General features: G+C 41.4%; 1 protein-coding gene across 8 annotated transcripts in view; it reads right to left on the bottom strand.

Annotated features, from left to right (window-relative positions):
• The window catches only part of CRMP1 (collapsin response mediator protein 1), a 124,991-nt gene that overhangs the window by 31,852 nt on the left and 70,550 nt on the right, over positions 1 to 22,589 (bottom strand). For all 8 annotated transcript variants that reach the window (XR_009757623.1, XR_009757624.1, XR_009757625.1 and 5 more), the window contains exons 8-10: positions 9,307 to 9,427; positions 7,128 to 7,284; positions 3,853 to 3,994 (exon numbers count right to left, since the gene is read on the bottom strand). Coding sequence is in view for 4 of the 8 variants with exons in the window: in XM_061582552.1 (XP_061438536.1) it covers positions 3,853 to 3,994; positions 7,128 to 7,284; positions 9,307 to 9,427 (420 nt within the window). In the remaining 4 variants the exon portion in view is untranslated. The remainder of the gene's footprint in view (positions 1 to 3,852; positions 3,995 to 7,127; positions 7,285 to 9,306; positions 9,428 to 22,589) is intronic.

The following is a 22,589-nucleotide window of genomic DNA, read 5'->3' as shown; positions in this document are numbered from 1 at the left end:
TCTTATAGGGTGGGATGCAGCTCCTATTATGGGTGCAGTCCCTGAGCAAATTCCAGCAGTGAGAGGCACCCAGCACCCTGTGAGTTTGGTGGGCAAGAGACTGGGAGGGTTACCTGCCTCTGTTTGGGCTCATGATTCACAATGGAGATGGTGGGGGAGCACAGAGAAGATTTCTTTCTGCTAACCTGGGTGGGGTAAGCCAGCTAGTCCTGAAGAAGGTTCCCCCAGATAAAGACTTGCGGCAGAACTTTGATTTGGAGTTTGAGGCCGGAGATGAGGTGGGCTGGTTTAGAGACTTTTCCCAGGGCAGAGAGTGGGAGGAAGATGGCTACGGTGTGCTGATGAGAAAACAAATTTGTCCCTGAAGATGAGTCCCAAGACCCTGCAGGCAGCAGCAGGGATCAGCTTGGACTCCCATGAAGCCCCAAGACAAAAGGCCATGTAGGCAACTGCATGGTTTGGGGGTGGAGATTGTGCTTATGGGACTGTGTACTGATTTGCTGTAGGAATTGTTCCTGATGGTTTTGGGGAAGCTCCTCTTTTGAAATCAAATGTAATCATGTTGGATATTCTTGGCAATTGGCTATTTACATGCATGTTTAATTTAATAGCACTATGGTCACTGCTCCCAATGGATTTGACAACACACATCGTTCCTGCACACCACTTTAGGTTAACTCCTGGATCACCGCCCCCTGGTCCGGTGACCATGACCAACTGTGTTTTAGCGCATAATCATTTAGGGTGTCTAGAAATGTTACCTCCTTTTCGTGACTAGAACACATATGTAGTGAGTCTATGTGAAGATAGTTGAAGTCACTCACTGCGACAACATTTTCTCATTTGGATGTTTCCTCGATTTCATTCTTCATCTTGAGATCTCCCTGAGCATTTTGATCAGGTGAACAATAGCACATCCTCAGTACTAAATCACTTTTGGGGCCTGGTATCACCATCCACAACAATTCTGTGGAGGAGTCTGCCCCTTTTGGGATTCCAGCTTGTAGGACCCAATACTTCCTTTGACATACAGAATGACACCACCTCCAGTACTTCCTTCCCTGTCCTCCCTATTAGGGATGGGATCTGCTCACTGCTTCTGCCCCATATCACATTCTCTCGAAGCCATTTCTTCTGTGTGTTTCCCACTATTTCTGCTTTTATCCGGTTCGACTGCCCACAGTCCCGCAAAACAAAATCATTATTGTTAATGTTAATTTTAATGTCCCTGCAGTGGCGGGGAGAGCAGCTGAAAGGAAAAGTGTGTGCGTTTGTGTGTGATTGCAAATAGGATGAGTGGGACAGAAAAGGAAAATCATTTAAGATTAAGACAATCTTAACTTTGGATATCCTTTCCTGGGCTTCCTAGGCGGATTGAAGGACATTTAATACTACAGACCCTATTAAAGGACAAGGCCATTGACTCAATGACCATGTAAAACAACTTTTCTAGCTTTGACTTTTAATCTTTGCTGTTAACCCTTTGAAATTTTGAGTAGGCATGTGTAGGATTGCACAAAATACTCTGGGGATTCATCTGTAGTTCTCAGCAGAGCAGAGATCAAACCCCCTCCCCCTCACTCCCCCCCCTTTGCAGGTGATCTCTACCTCCCTGATCCTGTTAGCTAATACAATTTGAGTCTCTCAAATCAATATACCTATGTTTTTCAACCCTTTCTATTTCTCAGAGTCAGTAGAGCAGAGATCAACCTCTTTCCCCAATCCCCCCCTTCACCTCCTAACTGAATCGTACTTGGATTCCCTTCCCCCCCCATGGCAAAAAGCAAGAGATTTTGAACAAAATCACCAGCATCTCCAGTTTCTACAAGGCAATACAAAACCAGAATTGTTTATGTCCATATGGTGGAGGTTCATAGATTACACTTCGCAACAGGCTTTATATAACCAGCTTCCTTCAACAGCAAAAGCTATTTGGCTCTCAGCAATTAACTTGAAACACATTTTTTATGTTACGCAGGCTTTATAGCTTTATATTGGTTATTTAAATTGAATGACATTTACCTGTACTTACATACTTACCTGTACAGCACAGTGGGGAGGACATCTCCCACTCAGCTATGTCACTCACTGAGAGTAAAGTGAGATTACAGAACAGGGCCTTCTTGGCAGTGCCCTCATAGGGAATTCAATTCTGCATTCATTTAGGCAGGATCCATCTGTCGGCATCTTTAGAGACCTATCTTTTTAGTGTTTTTTTAATGGTTAGTCATAGTAAGGAGGAGAGCCTGGCTGGGGGTCCAGAGTCTGAGTTCAAATCCCTTCTTGTGTCTCCTGGGTGTAAAGGGCCAGCTAGATATCACCCCCACAGTGAGTGGCTCAGGGGTTACGTGCCCTGCCACCTGTGCAGCCGTGGGCAAGCTGCATAGTCCCAAGGAGCCCAGTTGCGCAGCTGTGGCAAGCTGAGCAGGCCCTAGCCAGCTGGGGAGGACTAGCCTCAGAGGGGGGCAATGGGAAACCCCCTCTAAATACCGCTTACCATGAAAACCCTATTCATAGGGTAGCCATAAGTCAGGATCGACTTGAAGGCAGTCCATTTCCATTTTCATATAATCCTGTAGTACTATATATGAGGAGCTTCATTATTACAAATAGTAGCTCTGGGGAGGGTGGGAGGGGAAAGGATTTTCATTTGGATTAGTTGTATTTTTTGTTGTATGTTATTAAACTTTATTTAAAAAACACTAGAAAAGCAAAAGACCAGGCATCTCTTGTCTGTTGAACGCACTGGCTCTGGCTGTCACAGTCTTTTTCTCTCTCTCTTTCTCCCTCTCTGCCTCTCGATCTCCTGCTAGCTAATATCATCAGTCTCAAATCAATATACCAACGTTTTTCCAGCCTCTCTTTTTCTTCAAGCCAGCAGAGTGGAGATCAACCTCCTCGCCACAATCCCACCTTCACCTCCTATCTGAATCATATTTGGACCGCCCCCCTCCCCCAGTCATGGGAGAAATCTAGAGATCACCTGCCTGCTTGCTGCCTGCCTGGTCAGTTTCACGCTAGCAAAGCAAAAGACCAGGCACCTTTTGTCTGCTGATGCTGAATGCACTGGCTCTAGCTATCAGTCTCTCTTCTCTCTCTACCTGCCCCCTCCTGCTAGCTACAATTTGATCTTCCCCCACCCCCAAACAAAAAGCAAAGAGCATGTGTCAATTTCACTGTCACATTAGTAAAGCAAACAGGAAAACAAAGATATCAGTATAATGGTATTTTTGCTGTGTGTTTTTTAAAATAACAAATCCTGGTGCCAGGGAACAGCCATGAAAACTCGCGGCATAAATATCAGTCCACAACAGATAACAAATGTGCCAATCACCGGGGAATTCAGTATCAAATTCAAATTAAGAAAGATTCTTGGCCAACTCTACTCCCTATAGAGTTTATATTCAGAGATAATTGTGTCCCACTGGTTCTTGCCATTCCACCAGATTTTGTTAATGTTATTTTTAATGCCCTGCAGTGGTGGGGCTGAAAGGAAAAACAGTAGTTGTAGCAATGCTGTTTTCGAAGACCAAGCCCTCCAGTTTGCCCATCTTGGCTCGGAGGCTCTTGCATTAGCATATAAAGCCTTATACACAGTCTCTCCCTGCAAGTGTCTTTGCCACTTGGTTTTTGGCCTGTGGTAATTTAATCTCTCTGAATTGCTATCCTGTGCCCCTGCACTCACAATGGCTAGTTCTATGTTTCCCCATTTAAATTATATATTTTTAATCTTCATCCCAGGGGGGATATTTGTTTATACTATATAAACAGTACAGCATTGCTCACAATTCGGTGTTAAATAAATAAATACAGTTTGGTGTTAAATATTAAACAGTGATTGCCTTTACTTACCACACACTTATCCCATACAACAGTCATTCTTTCTTCAGTTCCATTTACTCCTTCTGGAATCTGGGTAAAGTTGTCTTTCCCAACAGCTTTCTGTGCTGTGCTGTAGGTACAGTGGGCACTTCCAGTCACCTGCAGGTCACCACTGAAGGAATAAACACACCAAATATATTTAAAATGGTTGGAGGTGAGATTGTGTATTGCTTACATTTTTCATTTCTAGGTATTGGTGCTGCACATTTATTCAAAAATGTATATTCTACTTGTAAAAACTGTTTTCAATTATGTTCTCTAGTGTCTGCTATTCTTCAGGTTATTGTTCCTTTCGTATCTTTTAATGATCTATGTTCTTTCAGGTCTCTGTTAATAGCATAAACAAGCCAAACCCCAAATGAAAATAAGCAATACGAATTTTCACATATTGTTATTTTAAAATTGAACTCGGTATCTCCATCCCAATAAGGGCAAAATACAGTGCCTTGCAAAAGTAATCAGACCCCTGACCAATGCTCTCATATTACTGAATTACAAAAGGTTCATTGTAATTTTGTTCTGTATGATATTTGATTTTGAGACACTGAACTCAAAATCTATTATTGTAAGGTGGCGTTGGTTTTAAGTTGGGAAATGTTTGTAAGAAACAAAAAAAACTGAGACATGTTGCTTCCATTCAGCCCCTGTGTTGTGGATGGCTCTATCAAGGACACAGTTACCTTACCATTGGCCTCCACCTGTGAACCACAAGTTGCTGTAACATTGTCAGGATAAAACCCCACTGTTGAAGGATCATTGGTCAGGCTGTGGATCTGAAGGAAAATGAAGACCAAAAAGCATTCTACAGAAGTGAGAGATAATGTAATACAAATGCATAGATAGGAAAACGGTACAAAATAATATCCCAGTGTTTGGATATCCCACTGAACACAGTTGGATCAATAATCAGGAAGTGGAAGCTGCATCACACCACCAAGACACTTGCAAGAAAAGTCCATCCCTCAAAACATCGCTTGAACAAGAAGGAGACTTGTGAGAGAAGCCACAGAGAGGCCAACAATCACTTTTGATGGAATCCCAGAGTTCAGTGGCTGGAAGTGGAGTAATGGTGCACCAGTCAACCATATCAAGAGCTCTGCAAAACACTGAGCTTGCCACTGGGAGGGTGGCAAGAAAGAAGCCGTTACTCAAAAAGTACCATCTGAAAGCATGTCTGGAGTTTGCCAGAAAGTATGAGAGTGACCCGGCTGCAATGTGGGAAAAGGTTTTGTAGTCAGATGAGACCAAGATAGAGCTTTTTGGCCAAAACTCAAAGCACTATGTGTGGCACAAACCTAACACTGCCCATGCCTCAAGACACACCATCCCTACAGTGAAGTATGGTGGTGGCAGCATCATGCTGTGGGGATGCTTCTCATCAGCAGGGACTGGGCATCTTGTTAATACTGAAGGAAGAATGGATGTAGCAAAATACAGAGAAATACTGCAAGAGAACCTGCTTCAGTCCACTAAAAAACTGAAGCTTGGGAGGAAATTCACTTTTCAGCAGGACAATGTTCCCAAGCACAAGGTCAAAGCAACACCGGAGTGGCTCAAGAACAAAAAGGTGAATGTCCTACAGTGGCCCAGTCAAAGTCCTGATCTCAATCTCATTAAGAATCTGTAGCGCTCTTTGAAAATTGCAGTCCGTAAGCGACGTCCAACCAACCTGGAGCAAAACTGCGAAGACGAATTGGCGCAAACTCCCTCCAACACTGCAAAGCTGGTACATACCTACCCCAAAAGACTTAAAGCTGTTATTGCAGCAAAAGGTGGCTCTACCAAATATTAATGTGTGGGGGTTGCATACTTATTCAAGCAACATGTTTCAGCACAAGGTCAAAGCAACATTGGAGTGGCTCAAGAACAAAAGACAAAAGTCAAGAAATCAGAAGTCTGGGACTGGGGAGGGCAGCTGTGAGAGAACTAGAAACGGTCCTCAAATGCAAAGATATATCACTGAACACTAAAGTCAGGATCATTCAGACCATGGTATTCCTGATCTCTATGTATGGATGTGATAGTTGGACAGTGAAGAAAGTGGGTAAGAGAAAAATCAACTTATTTGAAATGTGGTGTTGGAGGAGAGGCTTTGCGCATACCATGGATCACAAAAAAGACAAATAATTGGGTGTTAGAACAAATTAAACCAGAACTATCACTAGAAGCTAAAATAATGAAACTGAGGTTATCATTCTTTGGACACATAATGAGAAGACATGATTCATTAGAAAAGACAATAATGCTGGGAAAAACAGAAGGGAGTAGAAAAAGAGGAAGGCCAAACAAGAGATGGATTGATTCCATAAAGAAAGCCACAGACCTGAACTTACAAGATCTGAACAGGGTGGTTTATGGCAGATGCTCTTGGAGGTCACTGACTCATAGGGGTGCCATAAGTCATAGTCGACTTGAAGGCACATAACAACAACAACAACAAAAAGGTGAGTGTCCTACAGTGGCCCAGCCAAAGTCCTGATCTCAATCTCATTGAGAATCTGTGGCGCTCTTTGAAAATTGCAGTCCAGAAGCGATGTCCAACCAACCTGAACGGAGCGAATCTGCCAAGAAGAATGGACCAAAGTCCCTCCAACACTGTGTGCAAAGCTGGTACATACCTACCCCAAAAGATTTAAAGCTGTTATTGCAGCAAAAAGTGGTTCTACCAAATATTAATGTGTGGGGGCTGAATACTTATGCAGGCAACATGTTTCAGTTTTTTATGTTTCTTACAAACATTTCCCAACATAAAATCAATGTCACCTTACAATAATTGATTTTGAGCGTTTCAAAATAAAATATCATACAAAACGAAATTTCAATGTACCATTTGTAATTCAGCAATATGAGAGCATTGGTCAGGGGTCTGAGTACTTTTGCAAGGCACTGTAGATGTTCTGTGGGAGGCCTGTAAACTGTCTCCTGATAATTTAGTTTTATTTGTTTTCTTACTGAAACTCCTCCCCCTGTCATTCTTCTACTCATGATTACAGCCCTTGATGCTAATTTTCCATTTGGAAAAAAAAAAGTCTGTGCACATGTCTCCTGTATAATGTATAATTTGACCCTAAGATAAATAGAAGATTTATTATTCTATTGAGAATTAAAAAGATTAGGCAACAATCAAACTACATTGAAGTCTTGTTTATTATTACTTATTTATTTTATGCACTTTAGCTCACACCAAGATGCTCAAGGACTCCCTTGGCTGAACTGGTGGTTTACAAGCATTTGCGATTTAATACCATGCTAAAAGTGAGGTCAAATGATCAGGTGTTGTAGGATCCAGACTCAGAGGTGGAGAGGTCACAAACGCTGCAGCCTTTGCCCAATTTTTGCTCCAATAATGTGTCCCATCTGTCCCCAGACTGGCAGTGATTGGTTCCCCAAAAACAAGAGCACCTTGGGAAATGAAAACACACAACTGGTTATACTCTTCTTTCTCAAAGCAAGATAACTCAAGAGCAACCAACAAACAAGCCACATTAGCTAACTAATATTGGAGAGGATGTAAAGCCTAGTCAGAGTAAACTAATGTTACTGTAGCCCCTCTCCTATTAAGAACTTCCAGAGGATAGCTGTGTTAAGGCCAAACTAGATCTATTGCATGGTTTGGTGCTGGATAGCTTTTTAAAAATTAAATAGCTGTCCGGGGGTGGGGTAGGGTTCAGGTGGATCGGGATCATGGCATAAGGGAGGAGGCCTTAACCCTTTACCTCCACCACAGTTTTGAATGAACTTGAATGCAAAGACATACACCAGTGTTTGCTATTCGCAAGGAGAAAAAAGGTCCAACTGGTAAACATGGAGCTTTATTTCTACTGTGAATAGGAAGCACAGGTGGGTCTGGTTCCAAGACCTCAGCAGGGATAAAGGGTTAAATCCCCCTCCCCCACACCAGCCCTGATCTGGCTCTCTCATCCTAGCCCCAGGGCGGTCTATTTAATTAAAAAAACATACACACAGTGCCAACCATGTGACAAACATCACATCTAGTTTGTCTGTTGTGGCACTTTAAAGAGTAAGAAACTAACAGTGGATTACAGCTGACTTCATCAAATGTCAACTGAGAGTAACACTTTCAAGCATGCGATGATGTGAACTCTAGTCCACAAAAGCTTCCGCTACAACAAATCGGATAACATTTAAGCTGCCACAAGTCTCTTCATCATTTTTGCTTTTAAGTAAGTTGCAGGAAAGAGCTCCAGAGAGAGATGCTTAATCAGAGGAAAAGGTTTTCTTACCATGGAACTAACTTAACTGATCTGAAGGATTATCAAAGGAGTTCACGCGCCCCTTCACCTTCCCAGTGAATCAGTGGCAGAACCAAGAGGGGCCCTGAGTCCTGATGACTGCAGCTCCCAGCAGGTATAGTCTTTCAGTAGAGATACTTAAGTTTAATCAACATTTCTGTTATTTGCTCAAACTTACATGCTTTCAGCTGTTTGGCTATGAGTGATTTAATGAAAACTACAAGTAAATGCATATTTGAATAAACTGAATATACAGCAACAATGAGGCATGATACAGACCATAAAGAATTTCTTGCTTAGATGGCTTCCTTAAATAAGAGCCAATGGGGAGAAGGAACCTATTATAGGGATTTTGGTGGCCTCTTTCTCCACCCCACAAAGTTCCCTGGTGACCAATCATTATGGCCAGAACATGTGCCAAACTGCTCTTATACACCCACTCATGAGGTAAGGTTATATGAGTTATGTATTTATTTAATGCAGAAAAATATGAACCAGTTGAGAAGAAAAACTAACTCACAGAAGGGGGATGGTACAAATGAACTCAAGTGTCAAAAAGAAAGGAAACGGGGAATTCCTTTTCTCAGCAGCAGAAAGTCAACCCATTGCTTTCAACAAAGTTCAAACCCTCTCCTTTAGTTTCTCTGTCACTACCATTCTACTACATTAATGACTCCTGCAATAAGGGCTGGTTCACACATAAAGATTCATCACTTGATGACTGTAGTATCAAGTGGCAATGTGCAAGGTTAAATGAGCTAACACAGATCAAACACAACAGGCAGAATCTTTGTATTGTCTCCCCTCAAACACAAGGCTGTTCATGCGATACGGTTAGTTCCTCTATTGTGCCTCAAGTGGCGAGAACACAAGTCATGTATGTGCATATGTGGACCAGGCCTTGGTGCTGCAACTTGGGAGTTCAAAATGGGATAATTTGTTCTTTCTAGCACCTTGAAAATAAATATTATTCAGTGTATGTGATAAAGGTCATTCTATTTGTATTGTGGTAAGAATAGTCCTTTCTTCAGTTTGCCAATTCATGGAATGGCTACTGAAGCAAGTCAGAATAGTCTCTTTTGCCACAAGAACCAAGAATCTTCTATTTAAGAACCCTCTTTCTATACCTAGAAATCCAATGATATGTGATTTGAAATGCTGCATTCTGTACCTTTCTTTCTAGCCAGTGAAATGATATCAGCTGCACTCTTACTCATGACCTTGGTTATATACACTGGACAGTTGATCCGACTAGCTATGGTGATAGCCCGGAAAACAGCTTCTGCTTCAAGCTGAAATAAGGAAACAAATTCAGGTTCAGTAACTTCACTGTTACCTTGCAGAATTTTCACACAGGTATTTTCCAAATTTCAGCTCTCTCTCATGCCTCAGCCACCCTCCCATTTTAACTGACTCTTTTAAACTCATATCCCTTCCATTCAATGATTTTTATTTCGGTCACAGACCAGCCATTATATCACTAAATCCAATACAAAGAATTGCATCGTACACAAAAGTGTGAAATACATACAGATTAGTATAAAAAACTGAATTTACAATTAAAAATATTTTAAAAAAATACATAGAGACTAGAATAAAATATTTAACCAAGATCCATTACCATTTTCCTACACTTGATAGCTGCTGCACAAAATCTGGCTACATTGCTAGTGACCCATGGGATTTTATCCGCTAACATAAAGGAGGGATAATCAGACTCCGAAACCAGAGGAAATGCTTGTAAGATTGGGGTGATGAAAGCAAGGCAGATGTCCCTGTAAAAGGAACAATGTAAGAGGACATGTCCAATTGACTCCACCTCCCCGTTATCACATGGGCAGACTCGATCACCAAGGGGGACTCTGTTGTATCTTCCCTCCAGGAGAGCAGAAGGCAAGACATTGTGCCTGGCTAGGGTAAATGCCTTTCTATATTTTACAATAGTTAGATCTGCAAGGTAATTTGCCGGTAGAAATACCCTTCGGGTCAGGCCTGGATTAGGGTATGCCGCCAGCAAACTCAGGTTAGTTTGAAGTTCAATGTCCTTTATCCGTTGGGAGATAAGCAGTTTGGCCTTAGTTAGCCTGAATTTAATAAGCGTCTCCGGAGAGAAACCTAAGGCGTATATTTTCTTATACACCATCCGCTTCCATTTTGACTGGAAGGGATCTCCTAGTGTAAGAGGGGCTAGTCCCCCAAGAGTAAAGATCAGCTTTAGCCAATAATTGATCCTGAGGGTCCACACCCGAGAATCTATCAGAGGAAGTCCGACCTCTAGATGGCAGGCCACATTAGGAATACAAGGGGGGAGCCCCAAAATGGCTCTAAGAAATTTGGCTTGTATAGCTTCCAGACACCCGAAGTTACTGTAGGCGCAAAATTGTGCTCCATATATCAGTTGTGCTATTATCTTGGCGCTGAATACCTGTAGCGCGGCAGGGATGTATTGTCCCCCTTTGCTATAATAAAAGGAGAGCAATGACTTTACGCTCCTCTGTACATTCTTGGTAGCGTTGATACACTGAGGCTTCCAGGAACAAGAGGCGTGGAAGACTACTCCCAAATATCTATACACTAGAGCCTGCTGGATCGGGCCATCATTTATTCACCATTGATATCTAACCTTTTTCTTTGTAAATATCACCACCTTCGTTTTATCATAGTTTATTTCCAGTCTTTCCTCAGTGCAGAAAGAGGTAAAGGCCCTCAAGAGCCAACGCAAACCAACACAAGTTTGGGACAATAGCACCGCGTCATCTGCATAAAGCAGTATGGACACAGGTGTGTTTCCCAATTTAGGGGGATGAGAGTTTACTGCTGCTAGATGACAAACGATCAGATTGATGTAAAGGTTAAAAAGGGTTGGTGCAAGAATGCACCCCTGCTTGACCCCATTATAGGTATTGACCAGTGCTGACAAATGCCCCATGCTATCAGATCTGACCCTGAGGCTGGTGTTCTCGTGGAGGCTTTGGATTAAATATAACAACCTTTTATCCATATTGGTGCTTCCTAATTTGGCCCAGAGTCTACCCCTGGAGATGGAATCAAAGGCTGCTTTTAAATCAATGAAGGCAACATGTAGTTTCCCAGCTGGTGTGGCGCCATACTTTTCTGCCAAGTGTTGTAATACAAGGCCGTGATCTATGGTCGATCTCCCTGTCCGGAACCCGGCTTGCTCATTTGCTAAGATATTCTGCTCCTCCAACCAAATGGTTAATTTCTCGAGGAGGTGTTTCGCATATAGCTTGCTGACTACACTCAAAAGGCTAACTGGCCTATAGTTTGCCGGATCCGCTCTATTGGCTTTTTAAAAGATAGGTACAATTGCAGAATTCCAGTCAGCAGGAATTTGTGCTGACTGGTCAATGACCGTAAATAGGGCTGCCACAATTGGAGCCCACCAATCTATGTTTTCTTTCAATATTTCAGGCGTGATATTGTAACTCCCTGGGGCTTTTCCCATTTTAAGTGAGTTGATAAGGGAAATAGCGTCTGAGATGCTAACTGGGAGCCATTTAGGAAGGGATTGGAGCTCCTCCATTAATACACCAGCATCACTATGCACCTTAGTGTAAATGCCCCGGAAGTACGATTCCCATATACCAACAGGTATGAGAGGGTCCAAGGCTCTTAATTTGGGTTGCAAGAAAAGGAGGTAAAAACCAGAATGCTGAAAAAGTATTTATTGTATGTACAAAAGTACTAAAAAATATATATGAAATTTTTTTGAAAAATAATAACAAAAAGCTTAAAAATGTATTCCAAGATGCTCTGTAGAAGCTCAAAGCCCAACACGTTTCAGCTTGTGCAACCAAGCCTTCATCAGGGGCTAGAACAAACAAGAATGTTTTTATATATATATACAAACACACAGTTAAAAATACATACATCTTGTTTAAATCATCTCAAATTATATGAAAAATACTTACACACATTGATTCTTCATCAAAATATTGTACCCAACTCTTACTATTAGTTTTTTCAAACTTCTGTTATGTGGAGACTATCCTAAGCTAAATATAGCTCTGTAGCATATAACGAGTTTAACCTTTTTTTGGGCACACCTGACTGTAATTGAAGATACCTCTGCTTTCTAAATTAAAGGCAACAGGTTAAATTCCTCATTCAACCCATTTGGAATCATGGTATCTAGTTCTAAAATCCAATGTAATTCCCTTCGTAATAGGATGTCTGTATTCCTTCCATATACCTTTTCCAAAACCCAAAACTTACACTCTGTTATAGAATGAGGACATTGATTGTAATGATCTACAAGAGGGGCCCCTCTTCTGTTGTTCCTTAAGTTACTCCAATGTTCCCCTATCCTTATTTTTATCATTCTTGTAGTTTGTCCTATATACAGTTTTTTACAGCCACATTGTATAACATAGATAACTCTATCTGTATTACATGTAGAAAAGTGTCTTAGATGATACTTCCTCTGATTAGTGGGATTCACAAATTCTGTCATCTTGCTAGTATTTTCGCAAAAAATGCAACGCCCACAAGGATGATGACCCAGGGGAGAAGTTGCACCTGGGAGTAAATTTTGCCTCAATTGTGCCCCACCTCTAAAATCCCTTTTCACTAAAATGTCCTTAAGATTCCTAGTTCTTTTATATGAGATTTTTGGAGGTTCCTGACACCCTTCAACATGCTCTACTATATGCCAATACTTTCTTATACTGTCCTGTGTCTTGTTGGTAATATGATCAAATGTTAGTATACAATTTAAATGAGTAGATATTTTTTCTGATGGTTTTTTTAAAAGTTCTTCCCGTTTTCTGTTAGCTACTTTTTAAAAGTTATTCTCAATAATGGGGAATGGATATCCTCTATTCCATAGCTGTTTTTTTAAGGATAAGGATTGTGACACAAAATCTTCTTCTGTAGTACAATTACATTTTATTCTAAGGAACTGTCCATGAGGTAAATTTTCTCTTAGTACTTTGGGATGTGAACTGTCATATTTTAAATACGTATTTTTATCTGTTGGTTTTTTATAAATCCTAGTGTGTAGACAATTATCTACTTTCTTAATATCCAAATCCAAAAAATTAATCTGATTCAAATTGTATTGATAATCAAACTGAATATTGATATTTATACTGTTAATCCATTCCACAAATATACTAAGGGATTCTGAGGTACCTCTCCAAATTAAAAAAACATCATCAGTGTATCTCCACCATCCTATTAATTGCTCAAAATACTGATTGGATTCCCTATTAATATCTTTTTCAAAATCTTCCATATAGAGATTTGCTATCTCTGGCGCCATGGGACAACCCATGGCTACTCCTTTGATTTGCCAATAAAATTGTTTATCAAATTTAAAATAATTTTTACGCATGGCTATTTCTGCTAAATCATAAAGAAAATTAGTAATTCCTTTATATTTTGATTGTAATAGAACTAGGAGTGTTTTATCATTCCTATTTATAGTTTCCTTGTTATATTGTATTTTATGTGTATTTTATTGTGCTGCATTTACTGCAACTGATTTGTACGTCGCCTAGAGTGGCCATTGGCCAGATAGGCGACACATAAATTAAATTATTATTATTATTATTTATTAAAATGCGTGGGAGGATGATTGTCTGCTCTTAAATCCAAGGTTGTCCGAATGATTTCTAAAGCTTCATTTTGTGGAATGTTAGTATACAGTGACCTAACATCCATAGTGACCAGAAAGTCCAAATCATCTATATGGATGTGTTGCGTCTTATTAATAAAGTCGGAGGAATCTCTAATATAAGAAGGAATGTGGTATAAAGGGTTTTAGAAAAAAATCAACAAACTGAGATAAAGGTTCTAAGATTGACGCACATCCAGACACATGGGACGCCCTGGAGGGGGTCTCATGTCTTTGTGTATTTTTGGTAAAACTTAAAATACTGGAATTCTAGGATTTTCTTTAGATAAAAATTTTTCTTCTTTCGTAATGCATCCCAAACTGACACCTTCTTCCAATACGTTCCTTATTTCTTGAATGATTTTATCTGTAGGATCATATGGACAAGCTTTATAAGCAGTTATATCTGATAATTGTCGATGTACCTCGTTTTGATATTGTTGTATGTCTTGCACCACTATTGCCCCTCCTTTATCAGCTGGTTTTACAATAATGGAATTATCATGTGACAGTTCTTGTAAAGTCCGTTGTTCTATATTGTTTAGATTTTTCCAGACTGATTGAGTGGATTTTTCTAGTTTATCAAAATCTTTGTGTATAAGTGCCTCAAATGTTACTATAGAATGTTCAATAGGAGCCGGAGGCATAAATCTCGAAGGTGTTTTAAATCTCCTTTTCGAATTAAGGATAGGGGAACATTGGAGTAACTTAAGGAACAACAGAAGAGGGGCCCCTCTTGTGGATCATTACAATCAATGTCCTCATTCTATAACAGAGTGTAAGTTTTGGGTTTTGGAAAAGGTATATGGAAGGAATACAGACATCCTATTACGAAGGGAATTACATTGGATTTTAGAACTAGATACCATGATTCCAAATGGGTTGAATGAGGAATTTAACCTGTTGCCTTTAATTTAGAAAACAGAGGTATCTTCAATTACAGTCAGGTGTGCCCAAAAAAAGGTTAAACTCGTTATATGCTACAGAGCTATATTTAGCTTAGGATAGTCTCCACATAACAGAAGTTTGAAAAAACTAATAGTAAGAGTTGGCTACAATATTTTGATGAAGAATCAATATGTGTAAGTATTTTTCATATATTTTGAGATGATTTAAACAAGATGTATTTTTAACTGTGTGTTTGTATATATATATAAAAAAATTCTTGTTTGTTCTAGCCCCTGATGAAGGCTCGGTTGCACAAGCTGAAACGCGTTGGGCTTTGAGCTTCTACAGAGCATCTTGGAATACATTTTTAAGATTTTGTTATTATTTTTCAAAAAAATTTCATATATATTTTTTAGTACTTTTGTACATACAATAAATACTTTTTCAGCATTCTGGTTTTTACCTCCTTTTCTTGCATTTTGTGGATGCTAGACATTTTTTTCCTCTTAAGTTGGGTTGCCAGCCCTTGGCTACCAACCTCCAAAAAGCAGCTGAATCTTTCAGCCTGGAGGCTAGAATTAAATTTTTCCAAGCCTCACACTGTGCTTGTTTCTTTTTTTTGGCTAGCAGGTTGTTATATCTTCTCTTCTGCTGAAGATAATCTAAGGGTAGACCTAGTCGATTAAGGGATCTATACTGACTGTACTTTGCCATAAGAGAATTTTTCATAACACATTCCTTGTCATACCAAGGTTTAGAAATGGGCCATGTGTCGCAATATCCACCTGTTTTATCTACGCTCTCGTTATGGCCTAACAAATGTATGATTCCCTGATACTGTGTTAACATTTGGGCCGGGGAGCTTGCAGATAACAAAGCATTGCAATGACTAAGGGCCTTTTCCGAGTTCAGCTGCTCAGAAACGGCCTTCGCCAATTTAGATGACCAACGCAAGCGAAGCACTCTTTTCGACAACCTTTGCTCTGCTGCTAGATTTAACATGGGTTCATGGACCATCAGCTCCATTAAATTGTCTATATTAAGGGAGAGTGACATCGGGAGATGATCACTTTCTACACGATTGACTATTGAAAAGCAATTTATCAATTCCATCACATTAGTGGACAACATAAAGTAATCAATTGTTGACGCTCCGTTCTTACTTATAAATGTGAACTCGCCGGGCCTGTCTCCCTCCATAACCCCATTCAAAATATTCAGATCTAAGTTATTGACCATCTGGAGGAGGCGAAGTCCAGCTAGATTGCATCTCGTGTCTTTAGATTGTCTTTTTGTGTTGCCATGGCCCCTCTCCAAGCTCGGCGGGCATACATGAAAATGTGCGTAAAGGGTTTCCTCATCTGGGCCAATTCTGGCATTAAAGTCCCCTGCGATTAAGACATTGGCGTCAGGGAAATCAGTGGTCAAGTTGGAGACATATTCTTCCAATTTGACCCAGAGCTGCTCAATTTCGGATTTTTGAGAAAGGGGAGGAAGATAGACATTAATTATCAGAAACTATCTAGGATGGCACACCAGGAGTATTGCAGAAGCTGTGTTTTTAAGATTTACCAGTCTCCTGTGGGCACCTCCTAGCTTAGTAGCGATCAACGTCACTAGACCCCCTTTAGGGCGGCCACCTGCAACGCTGGGAACTGCGGCCAGCGGATAGGCCACAAAACCCCCAAGAGCCAAATCCTCAACAAGCCAAGTCTCCTGAAACAATATAATGTCCTGCGTTCTGACATATTCTAGAATGAGCGGATCTGAGCATTTATTTGTCCATCCCGCAATGTTCCAGGAGAGCATCGTCAAGGGGGCTTGATGCAGCAAGGGTCACTTAAACATAGAAAGCTGTTCCCGGGCTTGTTACAAAGGCTTGGCTCTTGTCGGCCCATATGGCGTTTGGGTTGATAGAGAACAGATACTTCCTCAGTTTTACTAAGGCAGGGTTCTTTAAGACATTCTGTCATGGTAGTTACGGCCCCTTTACTCTCCCAATCCGTTGTCCCCTCATCCAGAGGCTCCATAGAGTCTAGGTAAGAGTTCTGGCAGATAACATTAGAGGACACTAGGGGAAGGATAGCCGCTGTGATTGTTAAACCCTGCGGTCGAGCGTCTGCCGGGGCCAGTTAGTCATCTTCGAGAAATCTCATTTCTGTCCACGAGAGGGGAATAGTTGCTATGGGAGATTTACTGCCTGCTACTCTATCCTCTGCCTGCCCCTGTGAGTCCCTGATGGCTGCAGTATTAATGAGGGGGTTAACATCCACCTTAACCTTTAAAGGGGGGGGCAAGAGATCTTCCCGGTGGAAGCTGCCTGTTGTCCAAAAACCCCTCATAGGCCGCTTCCTTCGGGGCTACGTCAAGCTTCCTCGGCTGGTATATGCCCTCCTGCTTTTTTAACTTGTACTCCTGGGAGTTTATAGCTTCCAGCCGTAACTTGAGGGACTCTAGCCTCCCTAAGATCTCCTTTTGTACTTCAATCGGAAGTGCAATATACTAGTTAAAAAGCTTGATCTCCTCTGGCTCATAGAACTCATTGTTATACGAAGGCAGGTGGCCTTGGCAAGGGGACGTCCCTTGTTTAATCATCCCATGGATGGAGTCGGACGACTCCCCTGTTTGAACTAAGGAACTCCTTAGTGTATGCCTTATAGGATCTGTAATTATGTCCTCCATGCATGATTTAGTTTCACGGGCCCTAAAATACGGGGCTAGGGGCTTAGGAGGAGCTAGATCCTCGAACACTCTATGAACCAAAAAGCCCCTTTTGCAGATCTCGTCTCTGTAGGTATATAAAGCCTTGGCTGACTCCTTTTCTTTAAAAGAGATCTGGGCGCACACACACAGACTGGGAGAGTACAAATAATCTATGCGGTCTAGGTCCAGCACCTTCAACACCGCCATGGTTGATCCCTTCAAGACCCGGATCAGATGGCATTTACGCTCCTCTTGTGTTAAGCGACCTCTAGGCTTCGGGTAGTTGGCAATCACCAATTTCTTGCTGTTCAGTACCAGTGAGGATTTAAAGTCTTTAACAGCTTCTGTCCGCTTATGCTGTAAAGTAACCAAAGTTGAAAATGTATGATCCTGCTGCTCTAGGTGCCGATCTATATTGTCCTTCCCCTTTGATGATGTATTATACTGTTGTCTCCGGATGGTACTCTCCTTCAAATGTCTGTATAGTTTGTTATAGTTCATCTTTTTATAGGGTGGGAATTTGGGGTTCGTAATGTTCTTAGATTTCTTGTAGGCCGGTGCCCTCTTCTTTTTGGAAGACTTCTTCTGTTGCCGCAGGTTTAATGGCGTAGAGCTGTTGTTAGGTTTGAGCTTGCCTCCTACTGTCAGCTGGACTGTTTTTTTCTCCTTCCGAATCAACCTTGGTTGTTGCTATCAGTTCAGCTAGGGTTGTCAGGACGGTGTTGCTCCTATCCAAGTATGCTTTAATGAGGTCAATGTCCTCCTTTAAAAGTAGAAACCAGCTCTCCATTGAAACCCCCTACATCCGAGGAAGGAGGCGACTCTTGGAGGGTCTCAGAGATGTTGGCATGTTCCTCATCGTGACTAGTGAGCCTCAACTTTTGTAATTCATCTTTTATAGGAGAAGATGGAGACCTCGACTGGGTCTTTTCCTGCGCGAGAGCAAGTTCTAGCGCAAGATTTAAAGCTGTTTCCTCCACTTTGGGTGCAAGCATAAGACACTTGGTATCAATAGACCAATCCATACTGGCACTTTCCTCAGGTACGTTCCTTTTGCTCTTTGTGCTGGAAAAGAACTGGGTGATTTTCTTTTGGGTGTCTTGGCCCTTTAAATCCACAGTCCTGGTGGATGGAGAAATGCCCAGTTCTCTATAGCCTGCTCGTGTAAGAACCATAACTGTGTAGCTTTAAAATATTTCTAAATAGATCTTGAGTCTTCAGCTGAGAAGCAGCAGCAAAATAAAAAGAAAAATTCCCAAAAATGCATCTCAGGCTTGCCAACACCCAGAGAATGCGGGGGAGTATCCGCAAACAGACACGATATGGTCAGCTAGAGCTGCAAGTTTTGAACTCCCATGAAGTTCCTTGAAACTCCTTATCACTTCAGCCACTGCCCGGAAGATATGGTTGCTAATGTCTTACTGCCAGAGCCCACAGCTTGCAGCTTGCCGTTTAAAGAAGTTAAAAAAAAAATCTTACTTACTTAGCTCACTGGATCGCTGAGTTATTGCCATAAAGATTTAATGTCTTTGCTCTCAGGCTATCAGCATATTGCTTCCAGGGCGACGTCGGGTTGTTGATTTAAGTTGTTAAAACGTTAAAGTAAGTAAGTTGTTAATTAGGAGGTGATGATAAAACGTAGTCCAGAGGTCAATACTGAGTGGGGAGAAACGGAGCTTCACAGAGCTACTGGAAAAGCGTCTTATCGTTCCGCCATCTTCCTCCAGCTCCCATATCCCTTCCAATATTTATCCTGCTACTTCATTCTTTGCTTTTTCTCCTAAGTTGATTTAAAACTATGCACAATATTCAAAATACTGCCTTACCAAAGTAGCATCAATATTTTCCCAGCTATACTTGAAAAGCCCTTCCCAATATATCATGGAGTTGCATTTCCTTTCTTATAATATTGAAGTAGAGAGATATATTTAAATCAACTTGCCCTTAATTAAAAAACAAGATACACTTCCCTATATTTTACAATGTTAAGCTTCCAAGTGATAACCACAAATTTAGCCTCCAATCAAATAAACAAAAGTAACTGAATAAGTATATTTAATGAGAATCTGCCTTATGCATTAAACACATCAAAAATTATCTCCAGAAAGTCCTCTATTACAGAGCCTATAATTAAACTTCCTTCCAAAATTTTCTACCCGATTATTCAATGTATTATCAAAACTAGTTAAATATCCCAAAGTACTGAGTATTTATACTTATTTATTTATTGAATTTCTTAGTCGCCCATCTGGCTGGCTATCCAGCCACTCTGGGCGATGTACAAAATAGGCATACAAATATAATAAACATTAAAATCTGAAAACAATGACGATAAAATCTAGCCCGCCTGAAGAGCCAGGACTTCACGGCCCGGTGGAAATTCATTATAGAGGGAGCATGGCGGAGATCATTTGGGAGGGAGTTCCACAGGGTGGGGGCCACAATTGAAAAAGCCCTCTCTCTAGTCCTCACCAGTCTGGCTGTTTTGACTGATGGGATGGAGAGAAGGTCTTTTGAGGCTGATCTTGTTGGGCGGCATAGCTGATGATGCTGGAGGTGCTCCTTCAGATAGACTGGGCCAAGACCATATAGGGATTTAAAGGTCAAAACCAACACCTTGAATTGGGCCCGGTAAGCAACTGGTAACCAGTGCAACTCTTTTAGCAGTGGAGTTATGTGATCTCACTGGCGGCTGAAATGGACCCAGATAATCCGCTTCCTCCAAGTGCGCTTGCAACTGCTTCGCCACCACCCGCTAAACTGCCTTGCTCAAGAATGGTAAGTTTGAGATTGGGCGAAAGTTGTTCAGATCTTGGGAATCCAAGGGGGGCTTCTTTAAAATTGGTTTTATTACTGCCTCCTTGAGAGCTGATGGCATCACGCCCTCTTCCAAGGACACATTTACCACCGCCTTGATCCCCTAGCCCAGTCTGTTCTTGCAGCTCATAATGAGCCACGATGGGCAAGGATCGAGTAAGCACCTTAAGGTTGAAAGCACCACTTCATCAGAAGGAAGAAGCTGGAACCGATCCCACATCACCGGAGATCCACTGGCCGACTCTGGCTCACTCACTGTATCCATAGCGTGCGGAATCATACTCTTTAGACGACATAGAAACCTAGCCGGGGACTTTGATTGCTAGACAACTATTTGAGTTACAAACAGGAAATGCCCAACTGAACTCCAGAATATTAGATAAGCAAATAACTGTAGGTAAAGGGAAGTGAATGGTCTACTGACTACTGGTGTCCAAAGGTATTTGAATCTATGTTCTCAGATTCCCTTGTTTTGATTTTCCCCACTCTAGTTCTTGGAGGTGGGGGCTCTCTCTCCTATGAAAGTTTTCACGTTTTCCTCTGCCCAAGGCTTCATCCCCTTCCCTGCCTGCACAGCTTTCCACTTTCTTGCCCATATCTGTGCAGCAGAGAAAGCAGATGTGCCAGATCAGCAGACAAATATGAAATATTAAAGATGCACATGGATTTTTCTTTTGTCAGTAGGAAGAAAAGAGTAGCAAGCAAACACATTGCCCAAATTTACTATTTGATAAATGCCAAATAAAGACACTTTTCCTCAAGTTCCCTTGCATTTATGGCACAGGAATGATTCCATTAGAATTCAATTGAAGAAAATAAGACCTTTTATTATTCAATTCCACTTTTTAAAAAAAAAGGAGTTTATGCTTTTTAATCAACAGGAAAAGGGAACACAGCCCTAGTCCAACACTCTTAACCACTACACCATACAAGCTCTCATCCCAGCTCTCAACAGTCTCAGTCAGTATCGCCAATGATCAGAGATGGTGGGAGTTGTAGCCAACCACATTTAGCTACTCTTGTATTAGAAGAAAATAGGAGGGGGGGAATTGTGGCAGCCCTGGTGATCTCCCAAATTCCTTACAGCTGCCCAATTCTGCAACCCTATCTAAGATAAGCAGTAAACAATAGAGAAGCTTTATATACAGTGCCTTGCAAAAGTAATCAGACCCCTGTCCAATGCTCTCATAATACTGAATTACAAATGGTACATTGTAATTTTGTTCTGTGTGATATTATATTTTGATACACTGAAACTCAAAATCAATGGTAAGGTGACATTGGTTTTATATTGCGAAGTGTTTGTAAGAAACATAAAAAACTGAAACATGTTGCTTGAATAAGTATGCAACCCCCACACATTAATATTTGGTAGAGCCACCTTTTGCTGCAATAACAGCTTTAAGTCTTTTGGGGTAGGTATGTACCAGCTTTGCAGTGTTGGAGGGAGTTTGCGCCAATTCGTCTTGGCAGTTTTGCTCCAGGTTGGTTGGACGTCGCTTGTGGACTGCAATTTTCAAAGAGCGCTACAGATTCTTAATGAGATTGAGATCAGGACTTTGACTGGGCCACTGTAGGACATTCACCTTTTTGTTCTTGAGCCACTCCAGTGTTGCTTTGACCTTGTGCTTGGGAACATTGTCCTGCTGAAAAGTGAATTTCCTCCCAAGCTTCAGTTTTTTAGTGGACTGAAGCAGGTTCTCTTGCAGTATTTCTCTGTATTTTGCTACATCCATTCTTCCTTCAGTATTAACAAGATGCCCAGTCCCTGCTGATGAGAAGCATCCCCACAGCATGATGCTGCCACCACCATACTTCACTGTAGGGATGGTGTGTCTTGAGGCATGGGCAGTGTTAGGTTTGCGCCACACATAGTGCTTTGAGTTTTGGCCAAAAAGCTCTATCTTGGTCTCATCTGACTACAAAACCTTTTCCCACATTGCAGCCGGGTCACTCTCATACTTTCTGGCAAACTCCAGACGTGCTTTCAGATGGTACTTTTTGAGTAACGGCTTCTTTCTTGCCACCCTCCCAGTGGCAAGCTCAGTGTTTTGCAGAGCTCTTGATATGGTTGACTGGCGCACCATTACTCCACTTCCAGCCACTGAACTCTGGGATTCCATCAAAAGTGATTGTTGGCCTCTCTGTGGCTTCTCTCACAAGTCGTCTTCTTATTCAAGCAATGTTTTGAGGGACGGACTTTTCTTGCAAGTTCCTTGGTGGTGTGATGCAGCTTCCACTTCCTGATTATTGATCCAACTGTGTTCAGTGGGATATCCAAACACTGGGATATTATTTTGTACCGTTTTCCTATCTATGCATTTGTATTACATTATCTCTCACTTCTGTAGAATGCTCTTTGGTCTTCATTTTCCTTCAGATCCACAGCCTGACCAATGATCCTTCAA

The sequence above is a fragment of the Rhineura floridana genome, chromosome 8, assembly GCF_030035675.1.
Source record: "Rhineura floridana isolate rRhiFlo1 chromosome 8, rRhiFlo1.hap2, whole genome shotgun sequence".
Classification (NCBI taxonomy): domain Eukaryota; kingdom Metazoa; phylum Chordata; class Lepidosauria; order Squamata; family Rhineuridae; genus Rhineura; species Rhineura floridana.
The sequence above is the reverse complement of the archived record's forward strand: the minus strand, read 5'-3'. Positions and strand labels throughout refer to the sequence as shown.